This window comes from Cygnus olor, chromosome 14, assembly GCF_009769625.2.
Source record: "Cygnus olor isolate bCygOlo1 chromosome 14, bCygOlo1.pri.v2, whole genome shotgun sequence".
In the NCBI taxonomy this organism is placed as follows: domain Eukaryota; kingdom Metazoa; phylum Chordata; class Aves; order Anseriformes; family Anatidae; genus Cygnus; species Cygnus olor.
In genome coordinates, this window is record NC_049182.1 from 7,032,015 (window position 1) to 7,048,642 (window position 16,628).

A 16,628-nucleotide genomic window follows, 5' to 3' on the forward strand; every position below is an offset into this window, starting at 1 on the left:
TTTGCTGCAGGTGTAAATAGCTGTGGTCACCCTGACATATCGGGCAGGTACCCCCCAAACCGCTCCAGCACTGGCTTTGAATCCCTTTTTTCATCACCTGTCATTTTCTGGCTTTGAATACATCCCGTGGGTGAGTTTTCTTGAAAGGGAAGGCACACCTATCTTCACCGTTTCCCCCTTTTTTTTTTTCTTTTTTGAGAAACGGGAACAATGTGACCCATCTTTTATTGCACCAATTGGTCTTTGCTAAAGGATGGAAAAAAATTAGGTGCTGGTTTTCCCCCTTTCTTCCCACCGTCATTAACCTTAATATGTAACGTGCTTCTCTTCCAGTGCGAGCGTGGCCTTACTAGAGAAGGAGATCTTAGTTTTAACAATCTCGTGTTGATTTTCTGCTATCTCAGGTACCGGCTGGTCTAATTACTTTGGAAATATGCCATTTGTTAAAGAAAGATGAGGCACAGCCTGACACCTGCTGTATTAATTACTTGCCTCTTTAGCTAATTGCTTGCCCACACTATTAGGTGAGGGAAGTTGTCACTGATAGTTCGAGTCGAAGATGCTGAATGGGAGGGAAATAGAGAGGAGGTTGGGAAGCTGGGATGGAGGAGAGGGGTCGGTGCTGATGCTGCTTTGCAGCTCTCCCGGGATGCAAACCCCCGGTGCAGGATCCGCCCAGCAGCCAAGAGTGGAGGCTGCGTGGGTGGGAAGAGTTTTTGGAGAGCCTTGTTGGGTGACCTTGGGCACCACGTTGCCTCTCCCCGTCCTCGGCTCTCGTCTGTAAAGCTGGAGAAGGAGACCAACTTCCGTGTGTAAAGCTGTGATGACAAGTGTTACATAAAGGCCAGAAATCATTACCAGTTATTGTTGGGATGAGCAGGGGAGGAGATGGAAAAACACAGGGGGAAAGAAATGCGAGCAGCAGGAAGCAGTGTGGCAGTGCTGCAGGTGGCGCGGAGCCCTTGTGCTGTCATCCAGGCCCTCATTTCACCTCAGGGCAGGGGGACTGGAGGTGCCCAGAGCTCCAGCCTTGGCCATGCCAGGCAGGACCCAGTCCAGCTCGAGGAGGAGGAGGAGGAGGAGGAGGTGAAGCAGGAACCCTCAGGGCTGGGGAGAGGGCATCTCCCTGGGGTCCTCTGTGTCCTCACAGAGAGTCTAGCCATAGGAGCCAAGCTGCCCAAAATGGCTCTTGAAGGGAAGAGCATCCCAGCAGGGGATCACGGACAGGGGCCAGCAATGAGCCCCATGGCCAGCTCATAGTCCCGCCTGGTGATGGGGACACCAGGGCCGGGCTGGGAGGGTGCCCTGTCCTGGCTGCCACACTGACTGCCCCCATCCCCATCCCTATCCTGCTCGCCTCCCACCTGTGAGCTGGCCAGAGGGACCCCCCAGCACAGCTCCGACCCCAGTCCTGGGCAACAGGAGGTGGCTTCAAGCCATGCCCTGCTCCTGTCCCCCAGCCCCACTTCCCTGCTGATGGAGAGCTGGGGGCAGCCCGGCCCTACTCGCTTTGCGGGGCTCGGGGGGGGGACAAAAGCGTGGCCAAGGCTCCGGCAGCCACCGGAGGCTGTGCGCCCCTAAAAGCGCTGTGCCTGCCCTGCAGGGTGAGCTCAGCCTGCTCCTGACCCCTAGTGGCACGGCACGGCTCGGCACGGGGACGCACCGACACGCGTGGGCACCTCCACCTGGCGGATTTTGGAAGCCCTTTTCGGGGAGCAGGGGTCAGCAGGAGCTGTTCCAGCAGGACATCCCCACGGGGAGCGTCCCCTCGCCACCCAGGGCACCTCTCCCTTCGGGACCTCGTGCACGTCTCCCAGATGGGACACGTCCCTGGTGCCAGCTGCCCCGTGCAAACCTGCTCCCGGCTGCAGCCCTCTGCCCACCGCCACGAGGAGGGGACAGGGACGGGTGCTCTCCCCAGCACTGGAGGGACGGACACCCGCCAGGGTCACCCCACACTGGCCACCATCCCTCCCAGACCCCTGTCCCGGGTTCCCATCCTTCCCCAAAGCCCTTTGCTGCAATGACATGCAGGAAACAGTCCTCCTGGCTTGTTTTAACATGCTCTTTGTCTCCTCCAAAACGATTTATTTTTTCCCCTTGCCGCTATCTACCCTGTGTCCACTGTGCCCACCTAACCTACCACCACCAGTGCATAGCCTCTTCACGTGTCCCAGATCCCCCTGGGATGCTCCAACTTTCGTCAATGAGTGGCTAAAAGGCAAACACCAGCAACAAAACAACAACAACAAAGTTCTTTATTTCAGTGACCAAGAAGAAGAAAAGAATTCAAAGAGAGAAGATGCTAACACAGACCCCAAAGGCGCTCCAAACAAACCGGAGCAACTTGCACGAGTCCCTTCCTGCAGCAAGCTGGGTCCCAGCACGAACACGGCCCAGACCCACAGAGAGACCCATGGAGCTCCCACACCTGGTAATCGGGCAGCTTGTGGGGCGGGGGGGGGGTCACGGGGGTGCTCACATCCACCCTGCAGAAAAGAAAGGCACTTCCCAAAATCCAGTGGCACCCTGCAGAAGGACACGGAGAGGACTGATGGGCAGGAAGGGGCCCTGTGGCTCCGACCCCACCGCCTCTCCCCCTCCCCAGGTAACAGCCTCCAGACAGAGCGAAAGCAGGGACATGATTCTGGAATTAATGTTAATTCAACAACTCACTAAGTCAATATTACTCCTAAATTTCAGCCCAAAGTCACTGAAATTATGGATGAGAGACAAAAATCCCAACCCTTTAGGATCTCCATGGAGTAAAGCCTTGCCTGTGCAGGCAGAGGGGGGGCAGTGACTTTTTCCCTCTCTCTGGAGAGGAGCAGCAGCCAGGCACTTGCAGACAGGCACTTCCTCCCCTGCATGGGGTTCACAGCATCGGCCACCAGTATTGTGCCCTCCCCAGCCCCTCTGGAGATCCCCTTTGACTTCAATCCGTGCTGGTTCGGGGGCCCTGAACTGTCCTGGGTCCCAAATTCAAGGGTCACAAGAAACACTGAACACGGGGAAATTGCACTGCTCAAGGGGCAGAAAGTCTCAACAAGCACCGCCAGCCTTAATTCTCCTATCAGCCCCTTCAAGCCCACCCGTGTGTCAGGTCTGACCCGAAAGCCCAACCTGACCCAGGTCGGGAGCAGCCATCGGCAAGTGGGGACCCGTCCCCATGGCCACACGGAGGCGGTGGCCCCGCTCCGACCAGTGCCTCCTTCTCTGCCTGGCCAAGGAGGTGGCTAGAAGCAGGGTCGGGGATATCAGATCGTTTAATTGAACCTTCCTTCCAGTTCAAAGAGAAATTAAGCCAAACTCACACTAGAGGCTGAGCCTTCAGCTCCTGCAGGTGGAGGAAGCCACCTGGGACCTCTCTGCCTCCTGGTGCCACATCTCCCAAGCCTTAAATCCCCCCTCCCCTGCTGCACGGAGTGGGGCCATCTACCAAAACCCCGACATTGTCCTTTGGAGAGGAAGAGCCAAAACCCAAGCAGCCCTGGCACTCTGTCCTCTGCCCTAGGGAAAGTCCTCCCTAGCGCTGAAGCAGCTCACCAGGGGATTTTGGCTCCCAAGACACAACCCAGCTCTCTGGCTTGGTCCCCACCGGTGACACGGTCGCAGCTCATGGGGACAGCACGGACGGCATCGAGTCACCACCGGGCCCCACCGAGTCGGGCAGAGAGAGCCCAGCCCATCGCTGAGGTCCCTTCCTTGGGGTTCAAACCATGAAGAAATGCACGAAGAAACCCAAGGAAGGAAGGGGGGGTCTCCCCTGTGAACAGAGCGGGGGCTGCTGGGGCTGGGGGCTCAGATGCGGCCCCGGGGGTTGTGCTCGGGCAGGGGGTGCGCGGCCGGGGGCTGCTGCAGCAGAGCCAGGAGGATGCGCTGCAGCTGGGTGAGGCGGGCGCGCAGCGAGGTGCTGGAGAAGAGCCTCAGCTGGAAGGACGGGTCGAGGGGCAGGATGGAGATGAGCCACCAGCACCACATCGGGCCGTCGGCAGAAGCCTGCAAGGGAGAGAGGGGGAAAGCCCTGCATCAGGAGCCGCAAGGCGGGGAGGTGCACGGCCTTCAGGCAGCACTGCCGATAGGAAATATTTGCTCGGAGTAGTAAGAAGGATCCTGCAGCACTGCCTGCCATGGCTACGGCACTCATCCGAGCAGCCCTTTCGTCTGTTTAGGCGTGAGATGGCTGGATGAACTAATTCAATTTCCAGGCAAACATTCCCTAGGGACTCTCCCCCCACAGAGGCAACCGAGAAAGTCGGTACGAAACAAACAGAGAAATACCTTGCACATTGGTTTGTTTAACACCACACTTTTCAACAACATGGGCAAAATCCTGCACGCTCCTAGAGGCACCCCAGCACAGCAGCGCTCAGCCACCACCACCATAGCAGAGTCAGTGCCACATCCAGCATCTGGCACAACCTCCCCAGGGTCCCCAGGGATGGAGGATTTGGGGCATTTGCTTTAGTTTTGCCCAGCTGCTCCAGCAAGAGCACAGCAGCTGGGCGCTGCTCAGAGAACAGCAGGACAGGCTTGTTTGTAAAGATCCAGGCAGGTAGCACCCTCTTGAAAGAGTGAAAACTAAATTTTGGTGTTTTGTTTTTGTTTTTGTTTTTGTTTTTCCCCATAATCTGAATTTGTCAGAGCAACTTAATAAGCAAACTGGATCCTGCTGGCTTAGCACCTCTTCCCTGGACAGCCAGGGCTTTCTCAAAGGAACGGACAACAGGAAAGAAGAGCACAGCTGAGCTGTGGGGTTTGTGTGTTTGCCCATTTGTTAGTTTTTTTTCCTTTTGGATCTGATTCAAAGGCTCTCTCGGTACCCTGTGGAGCACCCCTTCCCTCAGGACATTACCTGGATGTCCTCCTCCTTCTCCGGCAGCGGTCCATGCTGCATCAAGAGGTGCCTGGAGGCAACGTCTCCGTGCTCACAAAACCTCTGGGCCAACTCGTAGGTGCTTTCATGGAGGCTCTGCAGCTCCTGCAGCTCCTCCCCAGCCACCTGCAGGGGCAAGAGGAGAGCGGAGAGGGGCGCGTGGGGAGCACGGTGCCCACCGCGGGTGCTCTGGCTTTGTCTGGCTTTTCTCCTCCTCCCCTGGCTTTGTCCCACCACACCGGGGGCTTCTGCCCTGGCCCTGCCCTCACCTTCTTGTCCTCCAGGTACTCGATGTCAGCGGTGTTGTAGCCATCCCTGTGCCCACGTCTCAGCACCCGGAACCGCCGCCCGCCGACAGTGTCCACCAGCGACCTGCCGTCCGCCAGCAGCTCCAGCTGCCGGATCTGCAGCATGCAGCCGTAGTCTGCGAAGCTGGAGGGAGGGAGAGGGAGAAAAGAGGGCCTGAGCACAGTGCCGGTGGTGGGAGAGCCGCTTCTCCTCAACGCACCATCTCCAAGCAGAGAAATGGTGTGAAATCAGAAATTAATTCTGTTGTCATTTGCTGCAAGAGGGCAGGGAACAGCGAGCACTCCCTTGGATTTGTCTTGTACGAAAATGACTTAGGTCCTCATGCTGCCCTGATGTCCAGAGGCCTGAACACACCATCCCTTGCAGAGACATCCCAAAACCCATCTGAGGCCAGAAAATGTTATCTATCTCATTTCAGTTGAGCAGGGACAAGGTGACCAGGCTGCATCAAACAAAAGCCCATTTGGCCCATGTGCAACCACAGCTTGCTGTGGACAGAGTATGAGAAGTAAGGGAACCATGAAGTGGCCATGGGCAGGCAGCTCGGAGATATCCTCCCTGGGATTTCTGCCAGCAGGATGCAGTGGGAGATGAAATCGCACCCCGTTCCCCCTCTCTGAACCACTCGGGATTTTAGAAATGTGGAGCTGGAGCAGACATGGGTAAACGAGCCGGGGCAGAAGGAAGCAGCCTCGTCCCAGAGCTCACCTTTTCCCGGTCTCGTACACGCACATGCCGAACCTCCTCGTGCCGGTCTCCTGGCACTGCCGGATCATCAGGCGGTAGCGGGGCTCGAAGACGTGCAGAGGGCAGGCGATACCCGGGAAGGACATGGTGCATACGAAGATGGGGATGTTCTTGGTCAGACTGAAGGAGAGGAGGGGACACTGCTGTGACACCTCCAGGAATAAATCCCACCAAAGGCTCTGCATCGGCTCGCACCCTGGCTGCTCCCCCAAACCGCATCTGTCCTTTACCCCACGAAGTGATGCTGTGGTGCAGACCGCCACGATGCAGTCCTACAGGTGAGAAGCTTGAGAAGCCCCCACCTGCATACACACACCCCACACGCACCAGAGCAGGTCCCTCTTACTTGGAGAGCTCGGCCATCTCGGCCTGGTGCAGCTCCCGGCGCTCGGCCAGCTGTGCGGGGAAGGTGGCCAGCATGATGTCCTGCAGCAGCACGGTGCAGCTGTAGCTTCCATCCTTCAGGTACTGAGAGAAAACAGACCCAGAAATAGGTTGGACAAGAGCAGGACGGGAGCCCCGAGGCCATCCTGAGCTCTGAATCATGCTCACGTGTGTTGGAGCCGAGGGTAATTTCAGGTGAGAGAGCGAGGGCTGAAGCCCACCAGGGAGGACTGCAGGACTGAGCAGCGCTGGCTCAGAGCCGGGGCCCATCTAGCGCAGCCTCCTGTCACTGACACTGATGTGGTCCGTGTATGACAACCTAATTTCCCCAATGGTCTCCTCTCAATCCTTTTTCATTAAAGAGAAAATCAAATCCCCAGGCTAGCAGGTTTTCCATCCATTTCCATTTTTAAAAGTAATTAGCATTAACTTCCTCCTCTCTCTCTCTCCCCTCTAACTCTCAGCCCTGTTTACGATCTCACTAAATCACTGTGGCATCTCGTGGAAATGAATCTCCTGGTCTTAATTATCAGCTGTCAGGTCATTCCTGCACAAGTGGAGCTGACACCGCTGGGCCAGGCGGCCGCCAGCATGCGAGCATCCTGCCTGTCCCCTGCCTCCTGCATGCCCCCCGTGTCCCACCTGCCCCCAGCCCCGGGCACACCGCTGGCGTGGAGACCCGTGCCCTCACCTCTCTCAGGCTCTGCTTGCAGAGGGGGCAGTTGGGCCGGTGGTCCAGGCAGCGCTCGAGGCACTCCTTGCAGAAGGTGTGCCCGCACGGCGTCGTCACCGGCTCCAAGAACATCCTGCAAAAGAGCCACCATCGATGGACCGAGGTGGGGAAGAAGCACGTCTGCTATAGGCACAGCTCCCGGCCGTGCCCAGCCCTGTGCTGTGGGTACCGCGTCTTTGAATCCCCTTACTGTGACCCGAAAATCTTATGGGATTTTGCTTCCAGCAGGATCAAGGCATTTCCCCTACCCCCTCCTGCCACTTCAAGGGAAATTCACAGCGATGCTGCAGGATGAGATGCCGCTGGAAGCTGTTTCATGCCGTGCTTCCCAAGCCCGGGCAGTATGCGGCTATGCAACTTGCTTTCACTAAAGCTGCATTAGCTAATCTTCACTTGTAACTCCTGTTAATTAAATGTAAAGGTTCCTAGCTGGCTTATTCCTGTAATTAGAAGCCTGGGCTCAGGCTGCTGGACGTGCACACTGATGGGAGATGACAACTGTCCCTGGCCTGAGCTCCCCGGCCCTGTGGGGTGCCCACAGGCCCTGCTGCGCTGAGCGTTTCTCCAGCAGCCCGCAGTGGGAAGGTGCCTCCTCCTCCGTCTGCAAGAGCTCAGGTCACTCCTGGGTGGCTCCAGGATCAGAAACGAAATGAAGGACTTGAGCCCAGCTCAGCGGGGACACTGATACCCATGGAAATCCCCCACTGCAGGTGCAGCTTGGGTCTCCTTCTTCATTCGCACTGAGCCCTGATTCTTCCTGAACACTACATTTCCTTGCTCTTGGAAAAGATTAAATTCACCTAATTCAGACCAGATGCAGCCTTGAGCTCCCTCCCCGTGGCAGTTCACTCACAGTTCATCCTCCCATGCCATGCCCAGACCTGGAGCAAGCCACCGTGCAGGAAACCTTGACTGTCCCACACATATAGAAGCACAGCACCCAGTCCTCTGGCAGCAGCGCTTGCACAACTGCCCAAGGTGCTGGGACAGGCCAAAAACTACAGCCTGGTCTCACCATGTCCTTTAAAACACTCACCCCCCTCAAAGGCACCGAGCCCTTCCCCGGCCAGAGCTGGAGATGGACACAGACTCTGCCCTGGTCCATCAGGGTTTGCAACGCCCCGATCACGGACGGTGCTTCCCTGGGGCAAATCCTTCCTGTTGTGGCCTGCAGTTACAGAGGGCGACCATCACCTTGGATCTTTGACCCTGCTGAACAACCCCACCTCTGCACCAGGTGGAACCACGCTGTGTCCTGGGACGGAGTGAGCTGAGCTCCCACAGCCTGCCAGGGCAGAGCCTGCCCCATCTGCCCCTCTTATCTCTTGTCCCCACCAAAACTCGCGTTTCAGCAGTACCAGGGACTGAGTTTGCTATTAAGAGGGGAAGAAAGATTCAAACCAGGGAACAGAACTGGGAAGGTGCCAATTCCTCGTCCCCAAAGCTCCCCAGCCGAAGGACTCACCGTATGCAGAGGGAACACTCCAAGTCAGAAATGCTCAGCAGCTCCCCGAGGTACAGCTGGTTACACTTTGCTGCCTCTGCCTCCTCTTCGTTACCTGGTGGCAAAAGAAGAGAAGGGAAGAAAGACCCCCCATTTTCATACTGAGAATTAATCTTTGCTTTCTGGCCTTGTTCTGAGGTGTAGGGAATTAGCTGCTACATGAGTGCTTTGAAGATTAAAAGCAAAAACGTAATATAAATGTGACATAAACCCAGCCGTTAACCCACGTGTGTTCACCCACAGCTTGCCCAGCACTTGGCAGAAGAAGGCAGTATCTCCACCTCCTTTTGCAGGCGGGGAAACTGAGGCACCAGGCAGTGCAGTGACCCAAAGAAGCTCCTACACAGAGGTCTCTGGAGGCCTGGGTGCTGCCACGAGGGATCGCCACTGCTTTGGGCAAACCCAGGTGTACAGCAGCCATCGGGCTGGGTGCTGGTGGCAAGCCAATGCCAGCAGAGGTGCTGCCTCCCCAAAATGTGATATGTCACGTCCCTCACAAGGATCTTCTGATCTAAAGCCTGTCTCTGCTCACTGGTCCGGCACACGGCACAAACACTGAGATTACAGTGCCAAAACGTCTTGTTAAGGGTTATTCTGCAGGAGAAGAGGTTCTGGTGCCTCTGCAGACACTCACCGGCCAACAGCCTGTGCTGCCTCTCTGCCGCAGCCCCCGGCTCCTGCTGTCGCCCCGGGGTGGGGGTCCCCTGGCCATGCTCAGACACCGCGGCCCCTCTGCCAGCCTCTGGCTCTCCCTCCTGGTCCTGGACACAGCAAGGAGAAAATCGAGCCCGACACCCCTTCCTCCTTTGAATACAAACCCATCCGCCCCACCGAGACCAACGACACCAGGACGTTTTCTGGCACATTGCTGTCTGTTAACATCTTGCATCAGCAGAGCGTGTCCCTGACAGACATCCCTGTTCAACCCCCCAACAGCATCTGGGAGCCAAATTTTACTTTTCTGGGAGGAAACACAAACAGCCCAAGAACCGGGGCACAGAGCATGCATTCAGGGCATGGTTTATCTCATGGTTAAAACACGGGCTTTCCCTGCCCAGATGTACCGCCGGGCACTGGGGTGTGTTTGAACCCATTGCTCCCATTTTCCCTCTCTCCAAACCTGCCAAATTCCTCCTTAGGAGACAAAGAGCAGAAAATGAGTTTTCCTTAATGGCTCCTAGCGGTCTGAGCTGTTCTCAGATGTATTTTTTGGATGAAAAACCGCCATTAAGACTGAAATTTTCTCTTTTATTTTTCTGAATGTAATGTGGCTTTTGTGTTTTAAACACAAGGGTCTAAAATCTTGTGGAAATTACTGCAGAACAAAACTAGGAGAGGACTGGAAACCAGTAGGAGCCTCCTCTGCTCCCCCAGCCCCTCAGCACCATTTCTGAGGGTGTTTTTGCTCTCCCACCCCCTGCTACCTGCAGCTGCCCACCCCTGGGTATGGCCCTGCCCGGCCTCCCTTTCCCGCACCTCTGTTCCCATCACTTGAAAATCCCAGTTTGGGATGTCCCAAAGGGACACCAAGTCCCATCATTGTCTCTTACCTGAGCTCCTGCAGAGGAGGATGCAGGGTCCCCTCCGTCCCCCACTGCCTGGGGACCAGTCGAGCGCCGGTGGGCAGCACGTGGCCAAGGAGCATCCTCCCGGGCGAGGATCTACAAGGAGAAATGGGGCTCAGCGGGGCACTGGGAGAAGGACATGCTGGCTGAGCTATACCCTAAGGTGTTAGTTTGGCAGAAGGAAGATGGCAGCAGGAGGCACTGCATAAAAGAGTCTATTTTAAGGTCTGGGACCTGTTTTCCATTACCCAAAAAAAGCAGGAAGGAAGCGCGCAGTGGAGAGCACAGGGTCATTCCTCATTCCCCTGCCCTTTCCCTCCTGGAGGGCAAACGTCCATTCATGGCATGAAGTCCTCATGCTGGGGACACTGCCAGTGGTGACAATATTTTGGCACACAGGTGGGTGCTGGCCTGAATGACACCAAAATGAAGTGACGCCAGATCTCCAGTGACAGCTTTCAGCAAACTCACATCGGAGCAATGGGAAACTCCTGGACCAGGACCCAACTTCCCTTTCTCCCGAAACCAACCCAGAGCAGTAGGACCGTGAGGGACACGAGTCCTTCAGAGGAACAGGGCACCTCCCTGAGTGACAGGAGGGCACGGGACCACGCCACGCCATGGGCCCACGCACCTTCTCCATCTCGCTCTGTGCGGGCTGGAAATGGGGACAGAGTGTCAGGCAGTGCTCCCACGCCAGCAGGGCTTCGGTTCTGCGTCCCATCTCCAGAAGCACCTTCCCTTTCCTGAAGAAGCCCTGTAAAGCAGAAAAACCTGCGCTGACTATGAGACGGTGGACAGCTGAGAGTGTCCCTTCAGCTCCTGTGTGCACCCCGAGCTCCCAGTGCCAAGGGATTCTCCCTCCAGCATCCTGCCCGCTCCCATCCTGGGCTGAAGTACCCGGTCACATCGCTGGCCCCACACTCAGACTGGTCATTTTACCCACCAGACCCATGCACCACATCAAACGGGGCTCCACCGTTGCAACAGCCGAGCAAGTAAACCCTGCAGAGACCCAGAGAAGGGGTCAAAGGGCTTCTGCCTTTGACGCTGCAAAGCTATTGCCAACAAGTGCAAATCAGCAAGTGAGCTCCCAGGTCTGGTGTCTTCAGGGGCAGCTCAGCCCCCAGCGAGCATTTCCCCAGTGCAAAGCTGGGACCCTTCACACCAGCGTCCTCACCGAGGATGCGTGTGCACAGACACGCAGTGCTGGATCTTTACTGCTGGGCAATGCACTCCTGTTAATGTTACATAGTGCTTGCGTCCTGTGTCTGCAGCTTTGTGGATCTGGACAGTGAATTTCTGGGCAGGATGAATCCAATGGCTATGAGAACTCAGGATCGCCTGTGAACCACACACTGGGCCCAGCAATCAGTGGCTGGCAAGAGACTGTGATTAAGGCCTTTGGATTAAAGGTAAATTATCTGTGTCCCTACAGCCAAAATTTCCTCTGCCTTCTGTGATCAGGGGAGCGAGCTTTCCAAGTGACATTGGGACAGCAAGGGGAAATCCTCTGGGAGGATTAGCTCCCGTATGTAGTGAGATGTGGCTCCAAGGCTTCTCCAGCCTCCCCTCCGCTCACCTCGTGCTCCGTGGGCTCAGCCTTGCACACAGCCTCCAGGTCTTCCAGCGCCTCCGGGTACTGCCCCAGGGCCACGAACGCCTCTGCCCGGCACCGCCGCAGGGAGGTGTCATCTGGGGCTGGGAAGAGAAAGGTGGGGGCTTGTGCCACAAGCCCGTGCAGGACCACACGGCCAGGGGGCACATGGGCTGCGCAGGCAGCTCGAGCCAAACACGAGCTCCTCTTTGGCACGAGCCACCAGCCCCATAACTCTGCAAGAAAGTCCTTTCCCCTAAATATCTGTGTTAAACTCTGAGCCTCTTCCCTGTGTTTTTCCCCATCTTTCCTCAGCCGGGGGCCCCACTGCTGCCCTGGGGCTCAGCTTCAGCTCCAGTGGGATCTGGGCTCTCATCCATCCTTTTGGGGTGCAGCAAAAAGGCTGTACCACACATGTGCTCTCCGCAGGGTGAGGAGAGACCCTGGGGGAGCAAGGAAGGTTCCAGATCCACCCCACCACATGGCTCTGGGCCCCCCAGCACAAGAAAAGGCTGAGGTTTCCCTAAACAGAGGAAGGGAACTGGGCACCCAGGCCTGCATTATCACAATGTCACTGGTGGGACCTCAGCGTGCAGGCGCTGCTGGCCAGGACACTGCGGGTGGCGTGGTGCAGAGCAGCCCCTCTCGGAAACCAGCACTCCGAAATCCCAGGCGGCACGACTCAGCCAGGTGTGGCGATGCTTTGTGGGTTTGAACCGTGCAGGATTCGCAGACCCACCCCATTATATCACAGCCACGGAGGTGACCTACATCTGCTGCTGACTGCCAGCCAAGGCAGCGGCCCCGCGCCTCCCCCAGCGGCGAGCATCACCCGACGGCTGCCAAGGGCTGGGGCCGGGGACACGCTGCGGTGGGGAAAGCACGGCTGCAACCCCGGTCCCTCCGGGCAGGACACCGGTGTCATCACGTCTGTCCCTGCTGGCTCCCCGTGGGATGACGGTAGGGCCAGCATCCAGGGTCACTTTGAAGCCAGACAGCATTGCTGGCGATGTCTCCCGCACTCCCAGCCCTGGCAGCTTTTCCTCCCAGCCCCGGTTCACACCAGGCGCTGATGCAGCCGTGCCAGCACCCAGCAGGTCCCGACTCGCAGCCCCGTGACAGCACAGTGCAGGAACCCGGCATCTACCCGCCACCGCTGCCACTGTGCCCAGGCACCCGCCATGTCCAGCCATGAGGAGGAAGCTCCAGGGCAGCTCCTTCCTCCTTCCACCCCCGTGCCCAGCGTGGGGCACAGCAGGACCCCGCTTTCTGCCCTGCTCCAGGTGCAAGTCAGATCTCCCATCCCAAGCTGCCCCGCAGCAGCCAGGCCGAGAGGGCACCGTGTGCTCCCTTCAAGCCCACGTGCGTGCGTGATGACAGCCACGACCTTGGCACCCAGAGCAGGAAGCAGGGGAACTTGCTGTGCCGTGACCCGTCCCTCAGGCACACGTCTAGAGATGAAATGCTCCAGCTCGCAGTGACACGCGGAGATAAAAACACAGGTACAAAGTCCAGGGGCTTATTTTCCACATGGGCAAACGCATTTGAACATTTGCACTGCCTGGTAATAAAGTGTTCGCTTTGGGAAAAACAAGATGTGTAAAAGCAGGCTACGAATTCTGCATTTCTCTGCTGCTGCAGCTATTTTTGATCTATGATATCATTAGACATTGAGGACGGGAGCCAGCTGGCAGACCGGCAGCTGCGGAGTGACTGACAGCGCTCCTGGCACATCGGGAGCCCTCCTGTGTTACGCTGCGCCTTTCTGTTCACTTCGTCAACTTGTTATCTTCTGGTTTTCTGCTCGCTTTAGCCACGCAGTCTCTCCCAAGCAGAGAGCTGCTCCGTCTGGCAGCGAGTTTTGTGCAAAGCCGAGGGTCCCTGCCCTGGGCAGCACGGAGCAGGACTGTGCAAACCAGCATGCACATTCCCACCCGCCGAGCTTTTATTAACCTTCGGTTTTAAGAGGAGCCCAGAGGAAGCCGAGCAGCCTAAAAGCGGTCAGCAGGCTTCAGGGGGTGGGAATCCTGCCCCAAAAGCACCACCCACATCGCAGAGCCCAATCAGCACCGACACACACAGGTTTATGGGAGCTGCAGCCGATTTCTGCTTCCTCGCTGCCCCAACCCAGCTTCCCCTGACCGCCGGGGAGCCGAGCACGTAGTGAAGAAAGGCCAAGGACAGAGCTTGCAGCAGTTTGCTCTTTCTCCTCGCGGAGGCTTTTTAAAAAGAAACACCTAAGCGTACAGCCCAATAAGACAAAGGCCTGGCACTAATGAAAAGAGTAGCAGAGGACGGCGCATGTGCGTTTGCTTCGTACAAAGGGCGCGGAGGATGTGAAGGGGGTGCCCGGGGAGGCTGCACAAAGGGACCCACGCTCCGCTGCCAGCACCGGGACCGCTGGCCCCTCAGCCGCACCGTGCACCCCTGGCACACGTCTGGCAGTAGCAGTGAGCAAGGAGTGAGTGCCTGCAGCGGGAGCGGAGCTCGGTGCTGCCCGCACAGCGCTGTCATCGAAACGCCAGAGGACCTCCTGCCTCCGCCGCCCCAGTCCCCTGCTCTCCAGCCACGTTGTGTAACCCCTCTTAGTTCAGCGGTACTCTCCAAGAAATCCACTTACGGCTGTGTGTTAAAGCAGACCGACCCCCCCCCCCGGCCTGATCCTGATCCTGATCCTGCAGATGAATGTCTCGGTGGGGCTGGGCGCAGAAGGGGGCTGGGGGACCCCGCTGCTTGCCGTGGGGGGCTCAGACATATCTGTCTCACAGTGGAAAAGTCCCAGCCGTTTTATATAATGATTGCAAGCCCCCAAACTCTTCCCCTGATGCTGAAACATTGCCGGACACCCGTGGGAAGCTGCTGACCTCTCGGCTATCACCATGCAGGTCCTTCCTCTCCAGCTGCCCACTAATGCCAGGAGCCCAGGGCTGGCGGGACACGGCTGTGCACCCCGTCCTGCCCACGGCCCTGGCACTAGGGACAAACATCAGGACTCAACCCGGCCACCATAGCCCCAGAAGGCCACGTCCCCCTTCTGCTGATGCTCTTTGGCAGGGGTGGGGATGAGTCCCTTACACCTGCAGATGCAGGAGAAAAGCCCAGCTTCTGTACACCCCCTCCCCATCCCTCCTCAGCACTTCCAGCACTCCAAATGAGCTCCCCAGGTCTCCCAGCTCATGCTGGCATGGGGGACGCCGTGACATGGGGACAAAGCGACCCACGCCGGTACCCACCTGCCCCACCAGCACCATCTGCGCATCCCCACCCCAGCTGGACAACACACCCAGCCCCTCCTGGGACCACCAGCCCCAACCCGCCCCCCAAGCCCCCCTGGACCCAGGGGATGCTTACCCAGCTCGACGCCTTTCTGAGCCATCCCCAGCGCCTCCTTCGCCTCCCCACGGGTCAGATGGTGCCGGACACGGGCCACCAACCCCGCCAGCCGCCTGCCTTGGTCCTCGCACTTCTCCAGCAGGCTGCAGAGCACCACGTTGCGCCTCGGCCCCCCGACTCCCAGCAGCTTGAGCTTCTCCTGGCAGAGGGGGCAGCGGGCGGGCACGGCCCCCCCGAGGCACGGCGTGCACAGCGAGTGGCCGCACGACACCGTCACCGGCTCGCAGAGCTGCAGGCGGCAGGACGGGCAGCGCAGCATCTCCCCGCTCCCCGGGGGGCACCGGACGGGGCTACCCCCCCTGGGCGGGCTCGGGGGGCCGCGGTTCATCGCTGCTGCCCTTCAAAAGGAGCCGGGGAGCTGCTGCCAGGGCCGGCGGTGCGCGCACATCCCGGGAGCCGCCGCCGCCGGCCCCCCCCCCCCCCCCCAGTGCCACCGGGCTCAGCCCATCCTCCCCACGGGAGGCGGGGGAGGGTGGCAAAGGGCTGCGGAGCCCGGGCACGGCACGGCACGGCACGGTATGGCACGGCACGGCCGGGACAGGGCTCCTACCGTGTGTCCCCCCCCGTAACCGGCGGGGGCACCACTGGCTGCAGCCGCCGCTGCGCTGCGCCCGCCCCGCCCCGCCCCGGGCGCGTTTCGTAACGGGGAACGGGGCGGGGGACGGGGTGCTCGGAGGCACCGGGCACCGAGGTGAGACCCGGGAGGGATGGGGGAATGAGGGGAGGATGGGGGATCCGGGGCCGGTTCCCGGTGCGGGGTGCTGGGGGGCTCTAGACGAAGCGGGGTGCAGGGGTTTGTTGGGGTGCTCGGGGTGCAGCCCCGCTGTGGGGTGCTGGAGAGCCCCGTGGGTCGGATGGGGTGCAGGGTGCCTGGGAGGTTGGTGAGGCTGGGGGACCCCAAGTGTGCCCCTGCAGCCCCCACTCTGCAGCCGCCTCACTGCAGGGTGCACGGGGCGAAGCAGGGTCCCTCCGGTGCAGGTGGGACACTGCGTCTTCCCCAGGTGCTCTTTGGGAGCTGAACCAGCAGGGACCTGGGTGGGGAGGTCCCCTTCCTGCTCACAGCCCCCCAGGACAGGGGGGAAGCATCCCCCTGCCACTCATCCCAGCAGCAAGGCTATGGCAGCTCTCAGATAGCTGGTGCTGGGAAAAACAGCTTAGCAGATCAGACTTTATGTAAGGATGATGCACAGCTCTCCACAGGCTCTTTTGCATGTCCCTAAAAGCCAAACAAAGACAGGAGCATGCTGGCAGGGATGCTCAGGGAGGGAGATCACTGGTGAGCCAGTGGTGCTGGTGCAACCCCTGTCCCACTGAGGGAGTGGCTGGCAGAGGCTGGGGCTGTGGAGCAGGTTTTGTTTCAAAACCTACTGTGATTTCATTAAACAACTCACGAGTGGTTTTAAAAGTTCAAAAGCTAATTATTTTCTGTGGGCTTTGAAGGCCTTGCAGTTTGTTCGGGATCTTTGTAAGCAGTCTCTGCAGACGGGTGGAAACCCTGGCCCTGCTCAGCAGCACAGCCC

The 16,628-nt window shown here is 58.6% G+C and overlaps 1 protein-coding gene across 1 annotated transcript; it reads right to left on the reverse strand.

Moving 5' to 3' along the window:
* Nucleotides 1-2,240: 2,240 nt before the first annotated feature.
* Nucleotides 2,241-15,731, reverse strand: LOC121077939 (LON peptidase N-terminal domain and RING finger protein 1-like). Its single transcript, XM_040573602.1, has 12 exons — nucleotides 15,067-15,731; nucleotides 11,701-11,819; nucleotides 10,753-10,875; nucleotides 10,104-10,214; nucleotides 9,188-9,314; nucleotides 8,515-8,608; nucleotides 7,008-7,122; nucleotides 6,279-6,400; nucleotides 5,894-6,052; nucleotides 5,146-5,308; nucleotides 4,856-5,002; nucleotides 2,241-3,999 (listed from the first exon to the last, which is right to left on the reverse strand). The coding sequence occupies exons 1-12, from the start codon at nucleotides 15,434-15,436 to the stop codon at nucleotides 3,802-3,804; spliced, it is 1,848 nt and encodes a 615-aa protein (XP_040429536.1). The 5' UTR covers nucleotides 15,437-15,731; the 3' UTR covers nucleotides 2,241-3,801.
* Between the last annotated feature and the right edge of the window lie 897 nt (nucleotides 15,732-16,628).

Coding starts and splice junctions, on each gene's coding strand:
- LOC121077939 (XM_040573602.1), bottom strand. CDS start 15,436: ATGAACCGCGGCCCCCCGAGCCCGCCCAGGGGGGGTAGCCCCGTCCGG. Junction 11,820..15,066: donor TCAGAAAGGCGTCGAGCTGG/GTAAGCATCCCC, acceptor TTCTCTTCCCAG/CCCCAGATGACACCTCCCTG. Junction 9,315..10,103: donor CCTCCTCTGCAGGAGCTCAG/GTAAGAGACAAT, acceptor TGCTGTGTCCAG/GACCAGGAGGGAGAGCCAGA.